The sequence below is a fragment of the Trachemys scripta genome, chromosome 10 (genome assembly GCF_013100865.1).
Source record: "Trachemys scripta elegans isolate TJP31775 chromosome 10, CAS_Tse_1.0, whole genome shotgun sequence".
NCBI lineage: Eukaryota > Metazoa > Chordata > Testudines > Emydidae > Trachemys > Trachemys scripta.
In genome coordinates, this window is record NC_048307.1 from 71,023,139 (window position 1) to 71,041,712 (window position 18,574).

The following is an 18,574-nucleotide window of genomic DNA, read 5'->3' on the forward strand; positions in this document are numbered from 1 at the left end:
TCAAACTCTCCATTGACGTGCGAAGGGGTACATGCCCTGTCCTACCGGGGGCTGCCCCAGAGATGTGTGGATCCACAGAACTGAGCCAGATCAGGGAACTTCACTACACGATGCCCGGTGCAAAGCCTTCAACCTTGGTCACTCTGACTGGCACAAGGGTCCTTAGCACTCTATGTGTAGATGATGATGATGAATGTTGGCTAATTAAACATAGAATCATAGAATATCAGGGTTGGAAGGGACCTCAGGAGGTCATCTAGTCCAACCCCCTGCTCAAAGCAGCACCAACCCTCAACTAAATCATCCCAGCCAGGGCTTTGTCAAACATAGGTCTGTGCAAGCCAATGTACTTTCCCCCTTGCACTATAACAAGCAGCAGTTAGTTAGGAACTTGTTTATTATTGTGTTGCAACAGTGCCTAGAGGGCCCAGCCTGCTGTGCTAGGTGCTGTACAAACACAGAACAAAGAGATGCACCCGCCCCACAGGATTCAGCTGACAACGCTTCAAGCTGAGTGCACTTTCCACAAATGCTTGGGTGCTGCGTGTCAGGAGTGAACTGCATGGACAGAGCTGTATGGAGGGCCCGGATTTGAACAGTAGGGTGCTGCAGGTCAGGCCTAAGGGGCATTGGCAGGGCTGTGTGTAGAGCCCGGGACCGGGACTGGAATAGCAGGCAATATTGCGGAGCAGCAATGAGGTGCTTGGGGTGAAGACCAATGCTTAATTTGTAATGAAAGAGGTGTCCGGGCTCAAACATTTTTTGTTTTTTTTACATTCCTAACTGATGCAGCAAGCTGGGGCTATGGACTGCCAAACCAACAGGTGCCGGGGTGAAGCACTGGCGAGGGCACATGCAGTGATGTCTCTTGCACAACTCCTTGGCACGGGGTTTGCATTTTGCTCCTTGCGCTGCATCCAAACAGCGAAGGACTTTCACTCCACTTCCTTCTGAAGGGAGTTGCCATGCCATCCACGTTGCCACCGAGTGCATTGCCCCAGGCGTGGGCCGTGGGCCCGTCCCCACCCCGGCACACCCCTGCACCCAGCTCCAGGAGCAACTCCCCGCTGCTGTTTGGGGTGGGTGCCGCGTGTCATTGGCCAGCCAGCCGGAGCACGTGGGGCTGGGTGGAATCTGCAGGCTCAGCCTTGGAGGGGAGGGCGCCCGTCTGACTCACTCGCTCTAATCCCTCTGGAGGAGAAGTCAGGACACAAACAGACTTGAGGAGCGAGTCCAGCCGGACGGGACAGGGAGCGGCGTAGAGCCGGAGCGGCGAGCCTGAGCCCGAAGGGAGGGAGATGAAGGAATCGAGCCCTTTGCGGGCGCTGTTCGGTGCCATCCTCGCTGCCTCGGTGGTTTTAGCTGTGACGGGTGAGTTTGGATCATAGGCTTAGTTTGATTTCTCTATTTGGGGGCAGCTCCAGTCTGGCCAATGGGGCTGTGCGTGGGGGCCAATTCTGTACCTGTCTGAGGCTTGTCGTTTGTGGGGCAGCGCCCCCACCTGCCCCCCAACTACGGCTATGGTTTGGATCATTGGCCTTTCCCTCCTCCCACCGTCTGTTCTGCTTCAGGGTCTCCCGGGTGTAGACTCCCCAGGCTGAAAATCTGCGCTGGAAGAGGGGGCCATACCCAGCCTGGCCCGCCTGCCGCTGCAGATCGAAGTCTGGGATCTTCTGGCTGTGGGATTCGCCTCGTCCCCAGGTGTGCGGGTGGAGAGGGCCAAGTAGCAGTTGCTAAATCCCCTTCCACTTCTGGCTGATGTTGAGAGCTGGGAGAATGGGCCCCTGGGGTGACAGCAGAAGGGGTACGGCGCTGTACGGCGAACGCTCAGCATTTCCGCAATAAGACCCCCACTAACACCTAGCTCTTAGACAGCATCTTTCATCAGTAGTGCTTCACTGGGGTGAGTGCACAAATCCTGGCAGCCCAGCCCCGGGAGTCAAGATCGCTGTCCCCATTTTACAGAGGGGGAGGTGAGGCACAGAACAAGGTCACAGGGCAGGGAGATGCTGTGGGTACAGCTCTGGACTCACACCCAGCGGCTGTAAATAGAATCTAGGAAGTTTGCCTTCCAGCTTCTAGCCACTCGCTACAGAAGCCAGTAGTCCTGACTGACATCCCAGGCCCCAATCGTCTCTCCCAGAGCTGGGAAGAGATTCCAGGAGTTCTGGCTGACAGACCCCTGCTCTAACTATTAGATAACACTTCCCTCCTATACAACAAAACACCCTTCCTTGTTTGTAGGGCCCTTAGCTGGGAAGGGAGGAATGGGCATGCTGTGAGCACAGGGCTGGCGAGGGGGGGCAGGGCAGTGGTGAAGAGGCTGTACTTGGGGGGGGGGAGGCGGGGGGGGGGGGAGGGGCTGAGAGGGTAGAATATGAGGAGTGGTGAGGGACAGGATGTGGGATGAAACATGGGGAGTAGAGGGAAAAGACAGGGGGCGCTTGCTGGAGCAGTGGGGGGCCCTGGGGCAGTAAGGGACCGAGGCTGGCACAGGGACAGTGGGGGGCCTGCAGGTTGTGTTGTCAGTTTTGGTTGGGAGGGGCACCCATTTTCCCCTCCCAAGACAGTGTCTTGGACTGACCCGGGCTAGGGCTGGGATATGGAGCCCAGAGCCTCACAGGACATTATTTTTGCCTCCCTGCCAGTTCTTGAGGCCACAGAAATAAACATTTCCAAATGTGGCTGGTGATTTTGGGTGTCTCAGTTGGGAGCCCAGTGTGGGACAGTTGGGGTCTGATTCTCAGGGCACTCACAGCTCCAGTCAAAGGCAGTGGGAGCAGGAGGTGCTGCGTGGCTCTGAAAATCTGGCCCCAGCTGTCCCAGACACTGAGGCACCCCAAATCACTGGGGGCTTTTGAAAATTTGGCCCTTCCCTCGCCTGTTAACAGTGGGGTGTGGCCAATGAGACCTGCTGGAGAGAGGATGAGGAGTTATTCCCCAGAGGGAGGGGGAAGCTCAGTTACTTGCTATACTTAAAATGTGCATAACTTATTGGGGCCCATTCTGCCCCTGCCCTGGGGAGGAATGCAGTAGAGTGGCCTTTCCAGCCCCAGTCTCCTTTGCCTGGTCTCCTCTGTCTTGCTGTGTCCTGGCCCCAGTGTGAACCAGATGCTCCTGTAGTGGAGGCAGCTGGCACAGCAGATGCTTGGGGGGAAACACACTTGTCACCCATGTGTCTCTCTATGAACAGACCCAGCGCTGTGTGTAGAGCCTTGGCCAGCTGGCTATAAGGATCCTTCATACTGAGTTTCTGAGTGCCCAGGAGACTTGAGGAGCATGGGGCAAGTAAATAGCCCCACTCCTTGATAAATGAAATGGGCAAAGACATCCCCACTCCCCATTGGCCCTTCAGCATCGCCCTCCTCCTCCTCCTCTGTTGTAACTCATGGCAGTGCATTGATGGAAGATGAGGTCATGCAGAGCCAGGCTGGGCGGCACAAGCAGCAATTTGACCTGGTGCCCAAGCTCTTCCGCTTTCTCAGGCTGGACTAAAGGAGCAGCAGCAGCTTTTCTGAAGCCTCCAGTTAACACAGGCCGGCCTGCTCCATCTGCCATGAGCACACCCCGCGGATGTGGGATTAGTTCTGAGGAGCCTTGCTATTAAAAGACTAATTAGTAATAACTCCCTGAGCCCTGGCTTAGGCTAATGAGAGCCGTGCTGTTCAGTGCAACTCTGGGCAGTGAGCTCTCAGCCCATTAACTACCCACACAGGTAGTGTGTGTGGGAGGGGGGCGGTGGAGGCTGTCCCTGGGGTCTCCACCTGAGCTAACCCCCTGCTCTAATGCCTGCGGCATGAGCCGATGTGGCAGAGAGAAGCTTGGTGTCAGGAGACAAGCTGCCCCAGTGCTTGCTAATGAGAGATGCAACCTTTCGCCCAGGGGTCACCCGTTTGAATCCGCCCGCATGGAGGGCCCTAGAAGTTATACCCAGCTGCCAGCTGTTTGGCAGTCCCCCTCCCCCGCTGTGTGAAATGAACTGGTGGGTTTCAGCCCAGCTCCCCGGGCACAGCCAAAATCACTTTCACAATTGGCTTCTTGGCCGGCAGTGTCATTAGCGACACCAGGGGCTGAATGGCTATAGAGGAGTTTCCCTCATGCCCCTGTTGAGGGTGCCGAGGCCTCACTGGCTGACAGGGTAAGGGGCAGGAAGAGCTTGCCCCGTACTGTGTGAACGACACCTGTCCTAGGAATGGAGATTTGCCATCTCCAGGGGAGTCTCTCACAGAGCGCGGTCCTGGGCAAAGGCTGGTCTGCTGCACAGAGCCATCTACAGGTGGGTAGCATGTGGAAAGCAGGTGGGAAGACTTCTCCTGGGCACTACTTGGGGCAGATGCCCCGATGGACCCTGGGGGCCTCTCCCTGCACCCAGGAAATGGACACAGACAGGAAGTGCCCTCTGGGTAAGATGCATTTTCTTGGGGCAGGTCTGAGCCGCCTGGGGGGCTGACCCCTCTTGTGCTCGCTTGCTGTTTGGAGCAGCAGCTGGCCCTGTCTTCAGGCAGTGATAGGTACCCCCTCTGCTCCACTGAGCCTGGCTCCTGCGCTTCCAGAGTGTTTGTTCCTTAGGAGATGCCGGTTTTTCAATCTTTCACAAATATAAACCGTCTTAACTGAAATCTCAGATGCTCGGCCCATCTGATTCCTGGGGTTAGTGCATCTGGAGCCCTATTCAGCTTTCCCCCACTCCGCTCTGCTCCCTGCACTGCTTGGATACAGGTCTAGGGGGTGGAAGGAGGAACGTTAGCTCCTCCACTTACTCCCCAAGGAGGGCAATGTTGGCTATGAGTATCCATAGTCCACTCCTTCCTCCCAGGATGTGTGTGGTCATTTCACAGCCTCCCCTGACCCAGTGAACTAGGAGGAATGGGTTGGAGCAAAGCACATTTAGGCTGAATAATAGGGAAGTTCCCGAAGAGTGAGATCTGTGTGATGGAAAACAGATTAGATTGCCTAGGGACAAAGCTGTAGGGCACAGACTGAGGAACCAGCTGCCCTGGCCCCCAGTGCAGGGTGGTCAAGGCGTGGAGGGGTTGTGGTGGGGAGGGGGGCAGGACATGGGAGATGGGGGACTGTCACTGTCAAACCGCAAGATGTGGGGTGACGTGTTGGGAAGATTGGTGTCAGCAGCTGCTTGGTGGCTCACTAGCGCAACTGGAGTCAAAGCAAAGGCCCAGTTGCAGAACAGTGGGCACTGATGGTTCCCCTCTCCCTGAGCCTCCCACGCCCTCCTGCTCCTAGCATGCCTCACCTTGGGCATTACCCTGCAGTGCTGGAGGAGGGCGAGACATTCAGACACAAGAGGAGAGCTGGAAACTCCTTGGGGGACTTACGAGGGACTTTGGTCTCCTGGGCAGACGCTGTAGAACTGCACTGAGAATGTAGGTCCGGGCCATGGACACTGTGAGGGTGGGAGCTGGGCAATTTCCCTCCTCCTAGCTCTGCCGGTGCCCCTCTGTCCTGACTGCTCTTCCAGTCCTGGAACCCCATACATAGCTCTGCCAGTGGGTCTCACCGTGTGTGAACTCAGCCTGGGGCCCTCCATACACAGCTGTGCCACAGCACTGCAGACTGTGCTGCACCCAAAGTAACATGGAAGATCTCTGTAAAGGCAGGATATCTGCGTTTGAATTTTCCTGCAAGATCAGATTTCAGTCCAAGCCCTGGGTCTGTAGCTGGCTCATGTGTGGTTTCCCTGGCAGTTAGTGTTTGTAATGACTTGTGGCCTTGGTTACAGGTGACTTCTGTGATGTGAACCACTGTGAGAACGGGGGTACCTGCCTGACTGGTAGCAATGAGACTCCATTCTTCTGTATCTGCCCTGAAGGTTTCACTGGGATTGACTGCAATGACACAGAGAAAGGTACAGCCCATGTGGGAGGTGGGTCCAGATGCTCTGAGACTGGAATCTCATCTGTATGTGATTGTGATGCATCGACAATAACACAGCAAAGTGCATGGTGCCTTGGGGGCACTAGCACATAGCAAAGTTCCCTTGTCATGACCCTGTCCACTGGCTGCTTCCAAGTTCCAACCCTGCGGATGATCTGTGCAGGGTGGTGTTCTAAAACTGGTGCCTATAACAAGGACATGAACACAGGTAGATCTTAGACACTTAGGATGCGCTTCTTCTCTTGGGGAAATAACTAACAGACTGTCAAAGTACGTGTCATACCTTTCTCTAGTGATCGGTCTACTGCAGGATAACGTCGTACTACTGCTACCTGGCAATGGAGTGGTAGAGATCTCTGTTATGGAGCTGAAGGTCCCAGTTTCAAACACTGATGACAACCAGTGCAGGCTTGTATCAGATTCACACACACCGCGGGAGAACTAACCCAGAGCCAAATGCAGTTATGTCAGATCCATGCAGGACTTGGGATTGTTATGCTTATAAGAAGCAAACGGAATCTTTTAAAAGGGGATATGGCAATACGCTGCGTTTATTGAGAGTACAGTTTGAGCACTGAAATCAGTATAAGCTTCCATTCTCACACACACATACACACACACACACACACACACACACACACACGGTCCTTAGTGTTGCTCGGTCACTTCCAGTGGCCAGCTGAAACTGCACACAAGGGAGGGGGAGCATTCGAAGCTCCGATGTTGATTCAGAACGAACCCAAGTCCCATGGCAATGTACCCTTCTTTTATAGTGATAAGTTCCCATACAAGTCTATGGACCTTCCTGTGTCACACTGGAGCTGTCAGTCATGAGGTATTCAAGGTTGCTGTTTAGCATTATTTTGAGTTGTTCCCGGGGAGGATCCGCAGCTGTTTCTTATCTGTCCCTTTGGCTCAACTCCTTATCTCGTCCTTGGGGTGTATGCCTTTGCTTTAGGGTCATCAATCTGCTATCCCATAATAAAGTTGGTGCCTCTTGACTCCTCCACTCCCTTCTTGACCATCCGGCCCAGCTGTCCTGTCTTAGTTAATCACCATACATTCGTCACTCACACCAAACCGTAAATAAGGCAATTACAGCCATAAAATTTCTATCCTTCTAAGAGCGAATGTTAACACAATCAACAAAGAATAAACTCAGAACAATTTACTAATTCAAGGCTACAGTTTCTTCTTACTAATTCAAAGCTAGCAAAATGGAGTACAATTTTATTTGAGACAATTTCTTCCCATTAGGCTTTTGGCCTACAGGGTCACCAAGTCACAGTAACGGGCATGCTTGTACCAGAGCCCTGCAACCCTGGAACCGTGTGGATTCTTCCTTTCCCTGGTCCCATTTGACAACTATTTGCTTCCTCTGTTTCCTTTCCCAGGCCCCTGCCACCCTAATCCCTGCCACAACAATGGCGAGTGCCAGCTGGTGCCCAACCGGGGCGATGTCTTTATGGAATATGTCTGCAAGTGCCCTGCGGGGTATGCAGGCACCCACTGCCAAAAGAGTGAGTCAGGGTTGCTTCTGCGAGGATGGCACTGAGCACTGGCTCTGGGGGAGATGGGGACATGGCAAAAGACCTCCATGCAGGAGGAGCTGCCAAGGTGGGAGGGGAGCATGGAGACCAGGTGTCCAGGGGGTGGATTGTGTTTGTGTATGTGACCCAGTTACCTTCCACATATTGTTGGGGTGTGTGTAAGTGACTAATCCAGCAAAATACCCCACTGGGTTTGTTTCCACCAACTCATTGGATGTTTCTCACCCTGAGCTGCTGGGAATGCACTGGGCAGCCTCGCATGATGACTCTCCCCTCACATGCCTCTGAACTGACTTGCTGGCTCTGGTGCCTCCTGGCAGGGGTTACGTGAGTCCATCCATTCTGCAGCAGCCCAGCTGTCAGATCTGCTGTGGATCGCTGGTCCTGGAGCCACTCCTGGAAATCTAGGAGCTGGAGTGGGAGGGGAGACCTACGGACCAGCAGGAGGTGGGGTGTGGGATCTGGTGCCACTTAGGATAAGTAGGCCAGCACCAGGTGAGATGCAGGTACTGTTGTTGGGTGGGATGTGGGGAGGTGCCAGAAGAGATGGAGGTACTGGGTAGGATGCGATTGCCAATTCTTGGTAGGATGTGGGGCCAAGTGGTGGGTACAATGTCGGACCAGAGCCAGGTGGGATGCAGGGGCTGGCACCAGATGGGGTGCAGGGGTTGGCATCAGGTGGGATGCAGGGTTCAGCATTGAATGCACTGAGAGAACTATAGAAATGAGAAAGATACTGAGGGAGAAGGCCGTGCTGTGGGTATGTCTGGCTGCTACTTCTTAACCATAGCCTGGTCAATGGCAGTTCTGCTTTTAGGACACCTGGGACTCTGCCTGCTCCAGAGGGGAATTTGTGCGTCATCTGCAGTGTAGCATGGGACCCTCCCCAGAGCTTCACACAGATGCATAGAAGAACCAGTGCCCCTAAGCCCTGTCCATTCCGGTAGGAGAGGCTCCCTCCCACAGTGGCATAGCTGGGCATCTTGGCTAGAACCCCCACTTCTACAAGCAGCCCAGCAGTCACCTGAGGGCTGGTATGAATGCAGTTTGGATTAAAACGCTCACTTAGCTTGCTAGAGCAGCTGCCCGCTGATAACTTTCTGCGAGGGTGACGGGACACCCTGTCCCACCATGTGGTGCTGGGTTTGAGGCTGGGGGAAAGAGTCTCTCTCTCTCTCTCTCTCTCTCTCATCATCTTCACTCCTGTCTCCCCTAGACGTGAACGAGTGCTCCTCACAGCCATGCAAAAATGGAGGCACCTGCCTAGACCTGAACGGCGACTATGCCTGCAAATGCCCCTCTCTATTCATGGGGAAGACCTGCCATGTCCGTAAGTTCCTGACCATGACAAGCGGCTACAGATCCTGCCCCTCCCCTCTGCCCCAAACTTCCCGTTGCCCCGCTCTGCTCTCAGCAGTACCAGCAAGCACAAAGGAGGCCTTGTTGGCTGGCATTAGGAAAAACGGAGGCCGATGGCTTTTGAAGTCAGCTCCGTTGTTGTCCATGAGCCCCATGACACTGGAGAGCCCAGTGCTAATGAAATTAGTGCTGGAGGAGGCAACCCGGAGAGAGCATTGAATCCCCTATGGAGGATCTCCTGCTCTTCTCACATCTCATGACTCTGGGATAGTCCCAGAGACTGGATCATAACCCATCACAGAGAGGGCTTTCCCTTTTCAGATCCCTTTACATCTTGTTGCTGTGATGGGACAGCTGTGGTGGCTGGATAGTGGAGAAGGGAGGTTCAGACAAGGAGCGTTCCCTCTTTAGGCTGTCCAGGTCTGTGACGGTGGTGAAAAGCTGCATGGAGAGCTCTGCACATACCTGGACATCTTCTCTGAGAGCGTTCAAGACAGTTGCTGACCAACTGGGCCTGAACAATCTTTGTTCGGGAAGTGCTGTGGGCATGGCTGTGGGGAGGGGTTAGGGTGAAACTAGATGTGGCTGGGGAGCAGGAAATACCAGCCACCTTCTCATTTTAATGAAACACCAAACCAGTGCCCCAAGTGGGCAATGAAGGTCCCTGCTCTGGTCTAGTTTCCATTTCATGCCCATGAGACAGGAGGTCTCTCCAGAGAACCAGGAATGTGATGATCAGAGTGTCACCTTCTCTTTCTCTCTTGTTCTCCTCTTCCTCTCTGTTCTCGCTCTTCCTTTACCGATGACCTGCCCCTCTTCCTTTTCATTCCCAATCTGCCTCCCTTTTCTTTCCCCGTTTCCCCTTTCCCTGCTCCAGGCTGTGCTGTTTTGCTGGGCATGGAGGGAAGGGCCATTGCAGATGCCCAGCTCTCGGCCTCATCTGTGTACTATGGGTTCCTAGGCCTGCAGCGCTGGGGTCCTGAGCTGGCCCGACTCAACAACAATGGAATCGTCAATGCCTGGACCTCCAGCAACTATGACAAGAGCCCCTGGATTCAGGTACCAGCTGGCTGGAACACACAAACATTCCCTTAGGTGGATCATGAGCTCATTGCAGAACAAGCTTCCTCTGAAGCACCAAGCATTGGCCAGTGCTGGAGACAGGATGCTGGGCTTGTTGGAACACTGCTTTGTTCACATGTGGCAGTTCCTACCCACACTTCCCCATGCTCCAGGGCTGGGACTGGGGGACTGCTCTGAATTCTGTCGGCCAATGGGAATGTGAACCCATTGTCCTAGTCCCTGCTGAAATCTTCACCTTGGAGAAGGAGCGGTTTCAGATGGGAATGTTAACATGACTATAAGAAGGGGGTGTCCCAAGGCAGTATCCCTTTGGGGGCAGCTGGCACTTCTTGATGCAGGATGCGCAATCTCCTGGGAGGAGGCACTCAGGAAACACCTTGCGTTGCTCTGCAGCAATGCTCTCTCTGGTGGTACAGATGGGCATCCTTCCCTCCTTGATCAGAGAACTGGGATCGCGGTGTGAGGTTGTGGGGATGGGGAGTTCTAGCACAGGAACAATGGGGCAGCCTGCAGATGGACAGAGCACCCACCGCAGGACAGCCCCTTTCAAGGGTGCTGAGGCTGAGTTGATTCCCAGGAGTCCAGCTGGGCTGCAGGTCACATAGACTAATACTCTATGGGAGACCTGGGAGGGCAGGGGCGTAGCGTGGACCATGATCTGTGTCAGGCTTGGTAGCATGTTCCCCGCCCCATCCCAGTAACCCTATGCCATGCCACAGGTAAACCTGCTGAGGAAGATGCGGCTGATAGGGATCATCACGCAGGGTGCCCGCCGTGCGGGCTGGGCCGAGTACGTCCACTCCTTCAAAGTAGCGCACAGCCAGGATGGTCGTGTGTTTGTGTTCTTCAGGGACGAGAACCAGGATCGAGACAAGGTGGGTACAGCAGTAATGGGCCTGCTGCCTCCAAACATGGGATGGAAATGGTGTGGGGGGGGAGGTGTCAGCTTGGAGCAAGGAGATCGATGCACTGCGGGGGGTCGGCACATGGGCCTGTTACCACTGTGAAATTATGGCACTGGTGGGGCCTTGTGTCACTTTGTGGAGGTGGCGTCTGCTCAGCGGAGATGGTGTGTCATTGCAGGGTCTGCAAACAGGATCGGGGGGTTCTCAGAAAGGTATTGAGAACAATAAATACCAGCAATTTCATCGTAATATAAATGATTATACACACACACACTACACCTGCCTACACAGAGCACAACCACTAGTCAACATTCAGAGAATCCCTGATTTGTGACTAACACCCCAAGTTTGCTTTGCTCTGATTCACAAGCTTCTGGGCAGCCTCAAAATGTTGGTCAACCTATCAGGGAGCAGGCCCAATGCCCCGTTTCTTGGGTGACCAGCCACACAACAAGAAGAGCAAACAGTGACCAGGCAAAGTGAAGAGTTAATAAACTCACTAAAGGTGTCCATGATTTGTTCAGCCCCATCAGATCTAGTCTTGACAGCAGATACATTTGTGGGAAATAGGACTGGTCTTTGAACAATTTGCTAGAGGGGCTGAACTGGTAACAAATAAATCAAGCATCTCTACTATATACTATAGTGTACAATACTGTATATGTATCTATTTACAGAACCAATAGCATATCTATACTGTATCTACTTCCCTATAAGTCACCTGATGTATAAGCTGACCTACTAATTGACAGCAGTGTTACCAACGCTCAGGATTTTATCACACATCTTGTGATAATTGGTGTATTTCTTAAAATCCCAGCTGCTGTGATCCTGTGACTATATGAGCATCTCCGCCTTCATCAAAAAAAAAAATATATTATAACCTTCATGGTTGCAGAGAAAAGCATGTAAATGTGACCCCAGTGTACTCTAAAGGGTAAAAACAAAACAAACAACAACAACAAAACAAACACAAGACAAGTGGATTAAAAAAAAATCCAACATTTCTTGTTTTAAAACAATCTCATGATTTTTAAGCCAATCTCATGTTTTTGGGGGCTTGACTCATGATCTTGTAACATTTTGGTTTGGCAACACTGAGTCTAAAGCATTCTTCAGTGTTGGTTGGTGCTGAGTTGTTCTGTCACATGGCTTTTGTTATTGTGTCTACAAGATAAAAATCGGACTGGTGGGTCAGGGATTACTATGGACAACGGTATGGGGTAGAGAAGGGATGAAGATTTGATACTGGGCCCCATTCCTGGCCACTAAACACTCATCTTGGCGTGTGCCTTTGCAGGTTTTCCTGGGGAACACGAATAATGACGGCATGCAGTCCAACATGTTCAATCCTCCAATCACAGCCCAGTACATCCGCATCTACCCTGTGATGTGTCACAGGGCCTGCACGCTGCGCTTTGAGCTGGTTGGCTGCGAATTGAATGGTAAATGTCTACTCTGGGTCAAGGATATAGCCTTCTGCTCTGGGGCACTCACGCCCGTCTGTTGGATCTCTGAGGCGGATGGATGTGCATGTCCACAGCACGGGCTGTGATCTGATCAGATCACACATGCTGGGCTGGGTCAGTGCTTGGATGGGTGACCTCTAGATATCTCAGATGTAGGAACCGTCTGTTGAGACTCAGGAGGGGGTGTTCTTCCCTCTGTCAGGGCTAACCTTAGTGTCCCAGTGTGGCACTAGAAGGCACTGTGCTGCAGGAAGTGGTGCGGGCGACTTGGCAGGGGAGGTGCTGTCACCTCGGAGTCATTACTGACCAGTGCAGTGCTATGGGATTTGTGCCATTGGAGGTGTTGCCTTTCTGACGAGACCTGACGACCCTGAGTTGTGAAAGATTCGTTGGCTCTTTTTGTGAGAATAGGGGTGTTAACTCCAGGGTGTCAGCCAAATCACATCCTAGATAATGACATTCTACTCCCTAAATCCTTCCCAGGCAGTCTCAATTAGGATCTTTCTGCACTCCGTCCCAACCCCCTAAGTAGCGCTGCTGTGCGGCTGTTGAACAGCTGCTGAGATCATTTCCCTGCTGGCTGAAACAGCTTCTGTAGAGTTTGCAAAATTCTTTAGGATCAAAGTCCCCTAGAAAATGTAACAGCAGTAGGCTCAGCCAATCAGATTTCTTTCTCACTAGCTCAGCATTCCTAACAAGACACACGTGCTAGGCAGTGCTTGGCATAATGGGCCCAGTTCTGTTGCCTGGCTGTTTGGTGGCTCCAGTGTATTGCTAGTGGGATTGGTGCGTCCGTGTCACAGCTGGGGACTTCAGCAGAGGCCAAGGATCAAATGGGGCATGGACACCAGCCTCCCCTTAGGGGCAAAGGGCCAAGAGCAGGATGGAGGGGGAGTTAAGCTTGTTCTGCTACGGCCCATGCTGGAACTGCTCTGGGGGATAGAGGCCTCCGTCTCTAGCGCTATGAATCTTCTAAGTTCACCTTCTGTTTCGTGCCCTTGGAGCCCTGCCATGACCCCAGTAGTGCCTGGACTCTGCTGGGGCCCTGTCCCTCACAGGGAGGGGTGAGGAACCTGGGAGAGAGAGCCCCGCAGGAATACCGGAACAGGGGTCCAATCCCTGGGAACACCAAAGGCAAGCAATTGGAATTAGCCTATACGGACACAGGGCCTGGAGTTCATCTGGAGCCTTTCAGGGAAAGTGGGGAGTGCTCATGGTGGGGGCTGGACATGGCCCTGGGGCATTGGGAGCTCAGGTCTAATTCCAGTAGTGTCTGTGCTTTGGTTTTCCATCCCCTCCTCCCCACACACCAATCGTCTCTTTGTCTGCATCAGTGACCACAGTGACACCCACTGGTAACAACGAGAATTGCAGGGCTGGTCACATCTTCCTGGCTGCAAGGTTACAGTGTGAACTGGCCCGTGGAACAATCCAGCTAGGCGCTGCTCCACCCTCCCCACTTGGGGGGCTCGCAAGGCCTCAGACAGCCTCCACACTCGAGCCTGGAGCTTGTTTCCCTATGGCGGTGGTTTGCAAGAGGCTTCTCTAGGCTGGGGATTTCTACTGGGCCCAGAAGGAAAAGGGACCTTCCCCATGGAGTGGACTCTGCACATATAGCCTGGGAGCTGTGTGCTGTGCTTAGAGAGGAGTGGCCCTCTGAAAGGACTGGACATGGGGGCTCAGGCTTCAGCCACATTTCTGGAGGGGCAGTACTGACAATGTTGTCCCTATAGCCCTCCTGCAGCAGAGGGCGCTGCCACACAGTGAATGGTCCTCTCAGGGGAAATTAGGCAGAGGATAAAATGCAGAACTGGAAAAAATGTACCGCCCAATCCAGTGCCTTCTCGAGAGGGACAGGGAGTTTTGAGGTCCCAGCTCTGTGTATATTTGGGGTTCCTGCTCTGTGCTCATGGCTCAGTGCTTTTTATGTCTCTACATTTGTGGTCTCTGCTCTTTGCGTCTTTGGTGTCTCTGCTCTGTATTTATCTGGGAATCCTGGGACCCTGCTCAGTGTCTGTTTGGGATTCCTGGGTCCTGCTCTGTGTTTGTTTGGGATGACTATGCTGCTGGACTCCTCCCTTTCACTGTGTCTATAAACCATTGTGTTACAGTGTATTTCAACACGGCAGGTTGTTCGGAGCCGCTGGGCATGAAATCCCGCCTGATCTCTGACCAGCAGATCACAGCCTCTAGCGTTTATAAGACATGGGGCATTGATGGCTTCACCTGGTACCCACATTACGCGCGCCTGGATAAGACAGGCAAGACCAATGCCTGGACTGCACTCAACAACGACCAGTCTGAGTGGCTGCAGGTGTGTCTCCATCACCCCACAGTGGCTTTCCCAGCAGGGAGGTGAGGTAGGGAAGTCTGGTGATGTGAGCATAGGCCCTTGGACCGGGAGTACATGAGTTCCAATAGCAAAACTCACTCTGATTCACTCTGTGGCCCTGGGCAAGGCACCTGAGTTCTCAGCCTCACTTTCTCCATCTGTAAAATGGGGCTAATAGTCCATTACAGCTGTCTGAGTGGCCACATATTCCTATTGTGAAGGGCTAGATGCTTTCGGGGTTACCAGGGTCCCAGGGAGGGGAGCTTAGATACTGGGCAGAATACAAGCAGTGGCTGGAGCCTTATTGTTTCAGAAAAGCCATGTGTTTGCTGTGCTCTGTGCATCTGGGATGGCAAAGGAATCTCAGCCAGGGATTCATAGCAGAGCTGTAACAAGGAATTTTTGTGCCTGAGGCAAGGGCCGGCTCCAGGCTCTTCGGCATCAATTCGGCAGCGGGTCCCTCAGTCCGCTGCCGAATTGCCGCCGAAGAATGAATGAAGCGGTGGCGGCAATTCAGTGGCAGGTCCTTCCCTCTGAGAGGGACTGAGGGACCTGCCGCCAAATAAGCAGCGGCGGTAGAGCTGCCGCCGAAGTGCCGCCGATCGCGGCTTTTTTTTTTTTTTCCCCTCTGCCCTGCTCTGGCAGTAGAGTTGCGCCCCTCCGCTTTGCGCGCCCGAGGCAAGTGCCTCACTCGCCTTGCCCTTGTTACGGCACCGAGTCATAGACTCTTTGGACTCTCCTCCCCCCAACTTTCCCTCTTCCCATTCTCACCCTCTTTCTTTCCCTCCCTATTTTCTAGGGGTCCCTGCTGTACCCCTAGATCTAACCATTTGTATGAGTGACTGGAAACTGCTTGGGGTGGGTGGCAGAAACCCTTGTCAGCCCCACCACCTATCTCCTGTGGCATCCCCCCCACAGCGCCCTTCCTCCCTCAAGATCAGCATCCCCATTCTGCATGGATCAGCCCATGGGAGCTTGGCTCAGCTCCTCTGCCACATGCCTGACCCTCCAGCTCAGAATTGGCTGCCACTTGGCCTCAGTTTCCTGCTCTGTGCTAGTGAACCACAGGGGAAGCTCTCTCATCCCCTCCTGAAGCCAGCGTGGTTACTCCATAGCCTGCCTACAGTTTGGTTGCTGGCCCAGGGGTGGGCTACCGGAGGGGCCAGAGACTCCTGCAGTGCAGGAATCTGTCAGGTTTCCTGTCATTACCCCAGGCCCCGGCTCCTTTCTCAGGTGATTTCAGAATCCTCTGTGGGTGCAGCTCGGGCAGGGAAAGCGAGAGTCTCTAGGGAGCTGAGCAGTCAGTCCTGCCCTTGGGACCCAGGCAGGGCCCTCCAGAACAAACCTTTCCCCCCAGCATTTGCCTTTATCTGATCTTCCTTGTAATGCTGTAGCATTCCAGACAGGTCCCTTTACCGGCTCCTCCCTTTGCTGGGGTGTCTCTGGCCCTAGATGAGATCTTTTGGTTCATACTCTGTGTAACCTGGCTGCTGCTCTCTTGGCTCCACGCCAGTCTTGTTCTCTCCCTCCTTGTTCCCTGCCCACCTGTGAGGAGACTCAGCACCAGCGACGGCACCCAGGCTGGGGGAAGGCAAAGGAAACTCTGCATGCCTAATTTGGGGCTGCTCTGGGGCCTGGTGCACGTTGCATGACTTGTGACACTGCTCTGCAGCCCAGAATAGCGGGAGCACAAAGAACCCTAGCCACTCCCTCGCCTAACCCTGAGCTGCCCACTCCTGCCTCTGGCCATGCCCCAGCACACCCGTATGCCAGGCAGGAGTGGAGGGTTGCCTGTGTTGGCTCTATGCCATCCCTGCATGGGGTATTCCTCAGGGGACTTTTCCACCCCCTCAATGCACTGGGCTGGAGTGGGGGGCAGAATCTGCCCATGTTCCCAGTCTGCCAGGTCGGCTATGTGATGCGTGCAGTGGGCTGTCCTAGGCAGTGGTGGATCTTCACTTAGCAATGGTGCACAGAGCTGGAGTGGGTACATGCAGAGCCCAGGACTGGAATAGCACAGGGGCTGCTGTCAGGCTTGAGGGCCATCAGCAGAGCTGCATGGACGAGACTTGCACAGCCCCTGACTCTCTCAGCTTGCTTGGGACCCGCCTGGCTTTTGGGGCAAAGCGAGCGGACGTCCTTTGAAAAAGCCCTGTATCTCTGGCAGATCGACCTGCTGACTCAGAAGAAGGTGACCGGCGTCGTCACCCAAGGGGCTCGGGATTTTGGGCACATTCAGTATGTGGCGGCCTACAAAGTGGCTTACAGTGATGATGGGACGTCCTGGACCGTTTACAAGGACAACAAGACAAACAGCAGCAAGGTGGGTGCAGGGAAGGGGCTTCGGTAGCACAGGGGGAAACTACAAATCCCAGCATTCCCAAGGGGCTGGAATGAGAAGGCGCCCAGCCGGTACATGGCAGCAGTGATGACAAAGGGTCAGAGGAGTGGTTTCACTAACCAGAGAGCTGCTGGTGATACCACAGTACTTAGGTCATCAACAAGGAAGACCAGGGGACAAGAGCAGCTGTACCTGGGGTTTAATGGGGTAGATGTGGCAGGACCCTCATACTGACCATCCTTGCTGTGTATGGCGGGGAGGAGGGGACAGGTCACTGCTCAGCAGGGCACTTGGACAGCTCCCCATAGGCCTGTGATCCTGTAGTGTGTCCTCTCCCACAGTGCCTGCAACCTAGCATTGCTCCCTATCCCCTGGCAGGACCTGCTCCTCGTTCTAATGGCTCCTCCCTTCCCCTTGCAGATCTTCCAAGGAAACTATGACAACACCTCTCACAAGAAGAATGTGTTCGATGTGCCCTTCTACGCCCGCTTTGTGCGCATCCTGCCTGTGGCGTGGCACAACCGCATCACGCTGCGCATGGAGCTGCTGGGCTGCGATGAGTAGTCTGCTGGGGACGGCAGCGTGGAAGGCAAGGACTGGGCTGCCGCCCCCCAGCCTCCCACTCCTGGCCTTTCCCCTGCACGCCTGCTGCTGTAACATCCCCCTCTCTGTGTCTCACCCACGCTGCCCCACGACATCTGTGTCTGGTTCCTGGTCTGGCAGTGGGGAGGGCTGGAGAGGGGCAGTGAGTGCATGACTGTAGCTGAAGCTGATAGAAATCTTATGGGAGGGCTCTGGGTCCCCCTCGCCTTTGCTTTAGAAGAGCATGTGACGGCCCCGCATTGGTGAGGCTACCGTACTTGCACTAACACGCAGAGGCCCCTGGAGCTCTCTGGGCCCACAGCTCTGCACTTTAGGGGGCTGTCCCAGATGAGGGGCTCTTGCCCTCTGAGCCCCTCCTGTTGGTCCAGGTGTTTTCCATCCAGGCCCTTACGGGGCTCTCTGCAAACAGGCCCTAGCAACCTCCATCAGATCTTGAAAACTACTCCCCCTTTTAGCTCTGCTTCCACTGAAGGGCCCTTAGCAATCGAGAGCTCTTCTGTCTCCATCACCTTCAGCGTTCAGGGGAGCCTTTGAGTGAGATGCCCTGGAGATGGGGCAGGCCTCTCCACTCATGGCCTCTATCTCTCAAGCAAAGGCAGGTAGCTGGCTTCCCCCGACGTGTGTCGAGGGGAGAGGGAGCTTCCAGTTCTTTGGCTCCTAAAGTCATTCAGAAGGGCCCTTGGAAAGAATCTGTTGCCCCTGAGTGCACCAATCACTGCCTCCTTGCAGGCCACTGCTTGGCAGCGATGTTGCTGTCAGTTCAGCATAGTGCCAAGGGAGTGATGAGAAGGGGCGGGGGCATAGATCATCAGAAGTCACAGGGCTTCAGGGCGGGGAGAAGCTGGCAGCTGGGAATCTGTACACACAGGGCCTCTGGCTTTGCACTGCAGAAACTGCCCTTCTCCTGCAGGGCACACGCATGGGAAGATCTGTCCTGCCAGGGGGGGAGCTGGGCACCAAGGGGGGGGAACGTGTACCATCCATGGGAAAAACTGGGGGGGGCTGGGAATGTGGCCAACAGTAACTGACCCAATGTCCAG

At 54.2% G+C, this 18,574-nt stretch overlaps 1 protein-coding gene across 2 annotated transcripts; it reads left to right on the plus strand.

Moving 5' to 3' along the window:
- The first annotated feature begins 1,162 nt into the window (after positions 1-1,162).
- Positions 1,163-18,335, plus strand: MFGE8 (milk fat globule EGF and factor V/VIII domain containing). Of its 2 annotated transcripts, none has more exons than XM_034783766.1 (10): positions 1,163-1,371; positions 5,738-5,863; positions 7,287-7,412; positions 8,659-8,772; positions 9,679-9,860; positions 10,604-10,759; positions 12,090-12,234; positions 14,370-14,572; positions 16,758-16,913; positions 17,352-18,335. In XM_034783766.1, the coding sequence occupies exons 1-10, from the start codon at positions 1,299-1,301 to the stop codon at positions 17,493-17,495; spliced, it is 1,425 nt and encodes a 474-aa protein (XP_034639657.1). In that variant the 5' UTR covers positions 1,163-1,298; the 3' UTR covers positions 17,496-18,335. The 2 variants fall into 2 exon arrangements, with proteins under 2 accessions (XP_034639657.1, XP_034639658.1); XM_034783767.1 differs by having other exon boundaries at positions 14,388-14,572.
- The last annotated feature ends 239 nt before the right edge of the window (positions 18,336-18,574 follow it).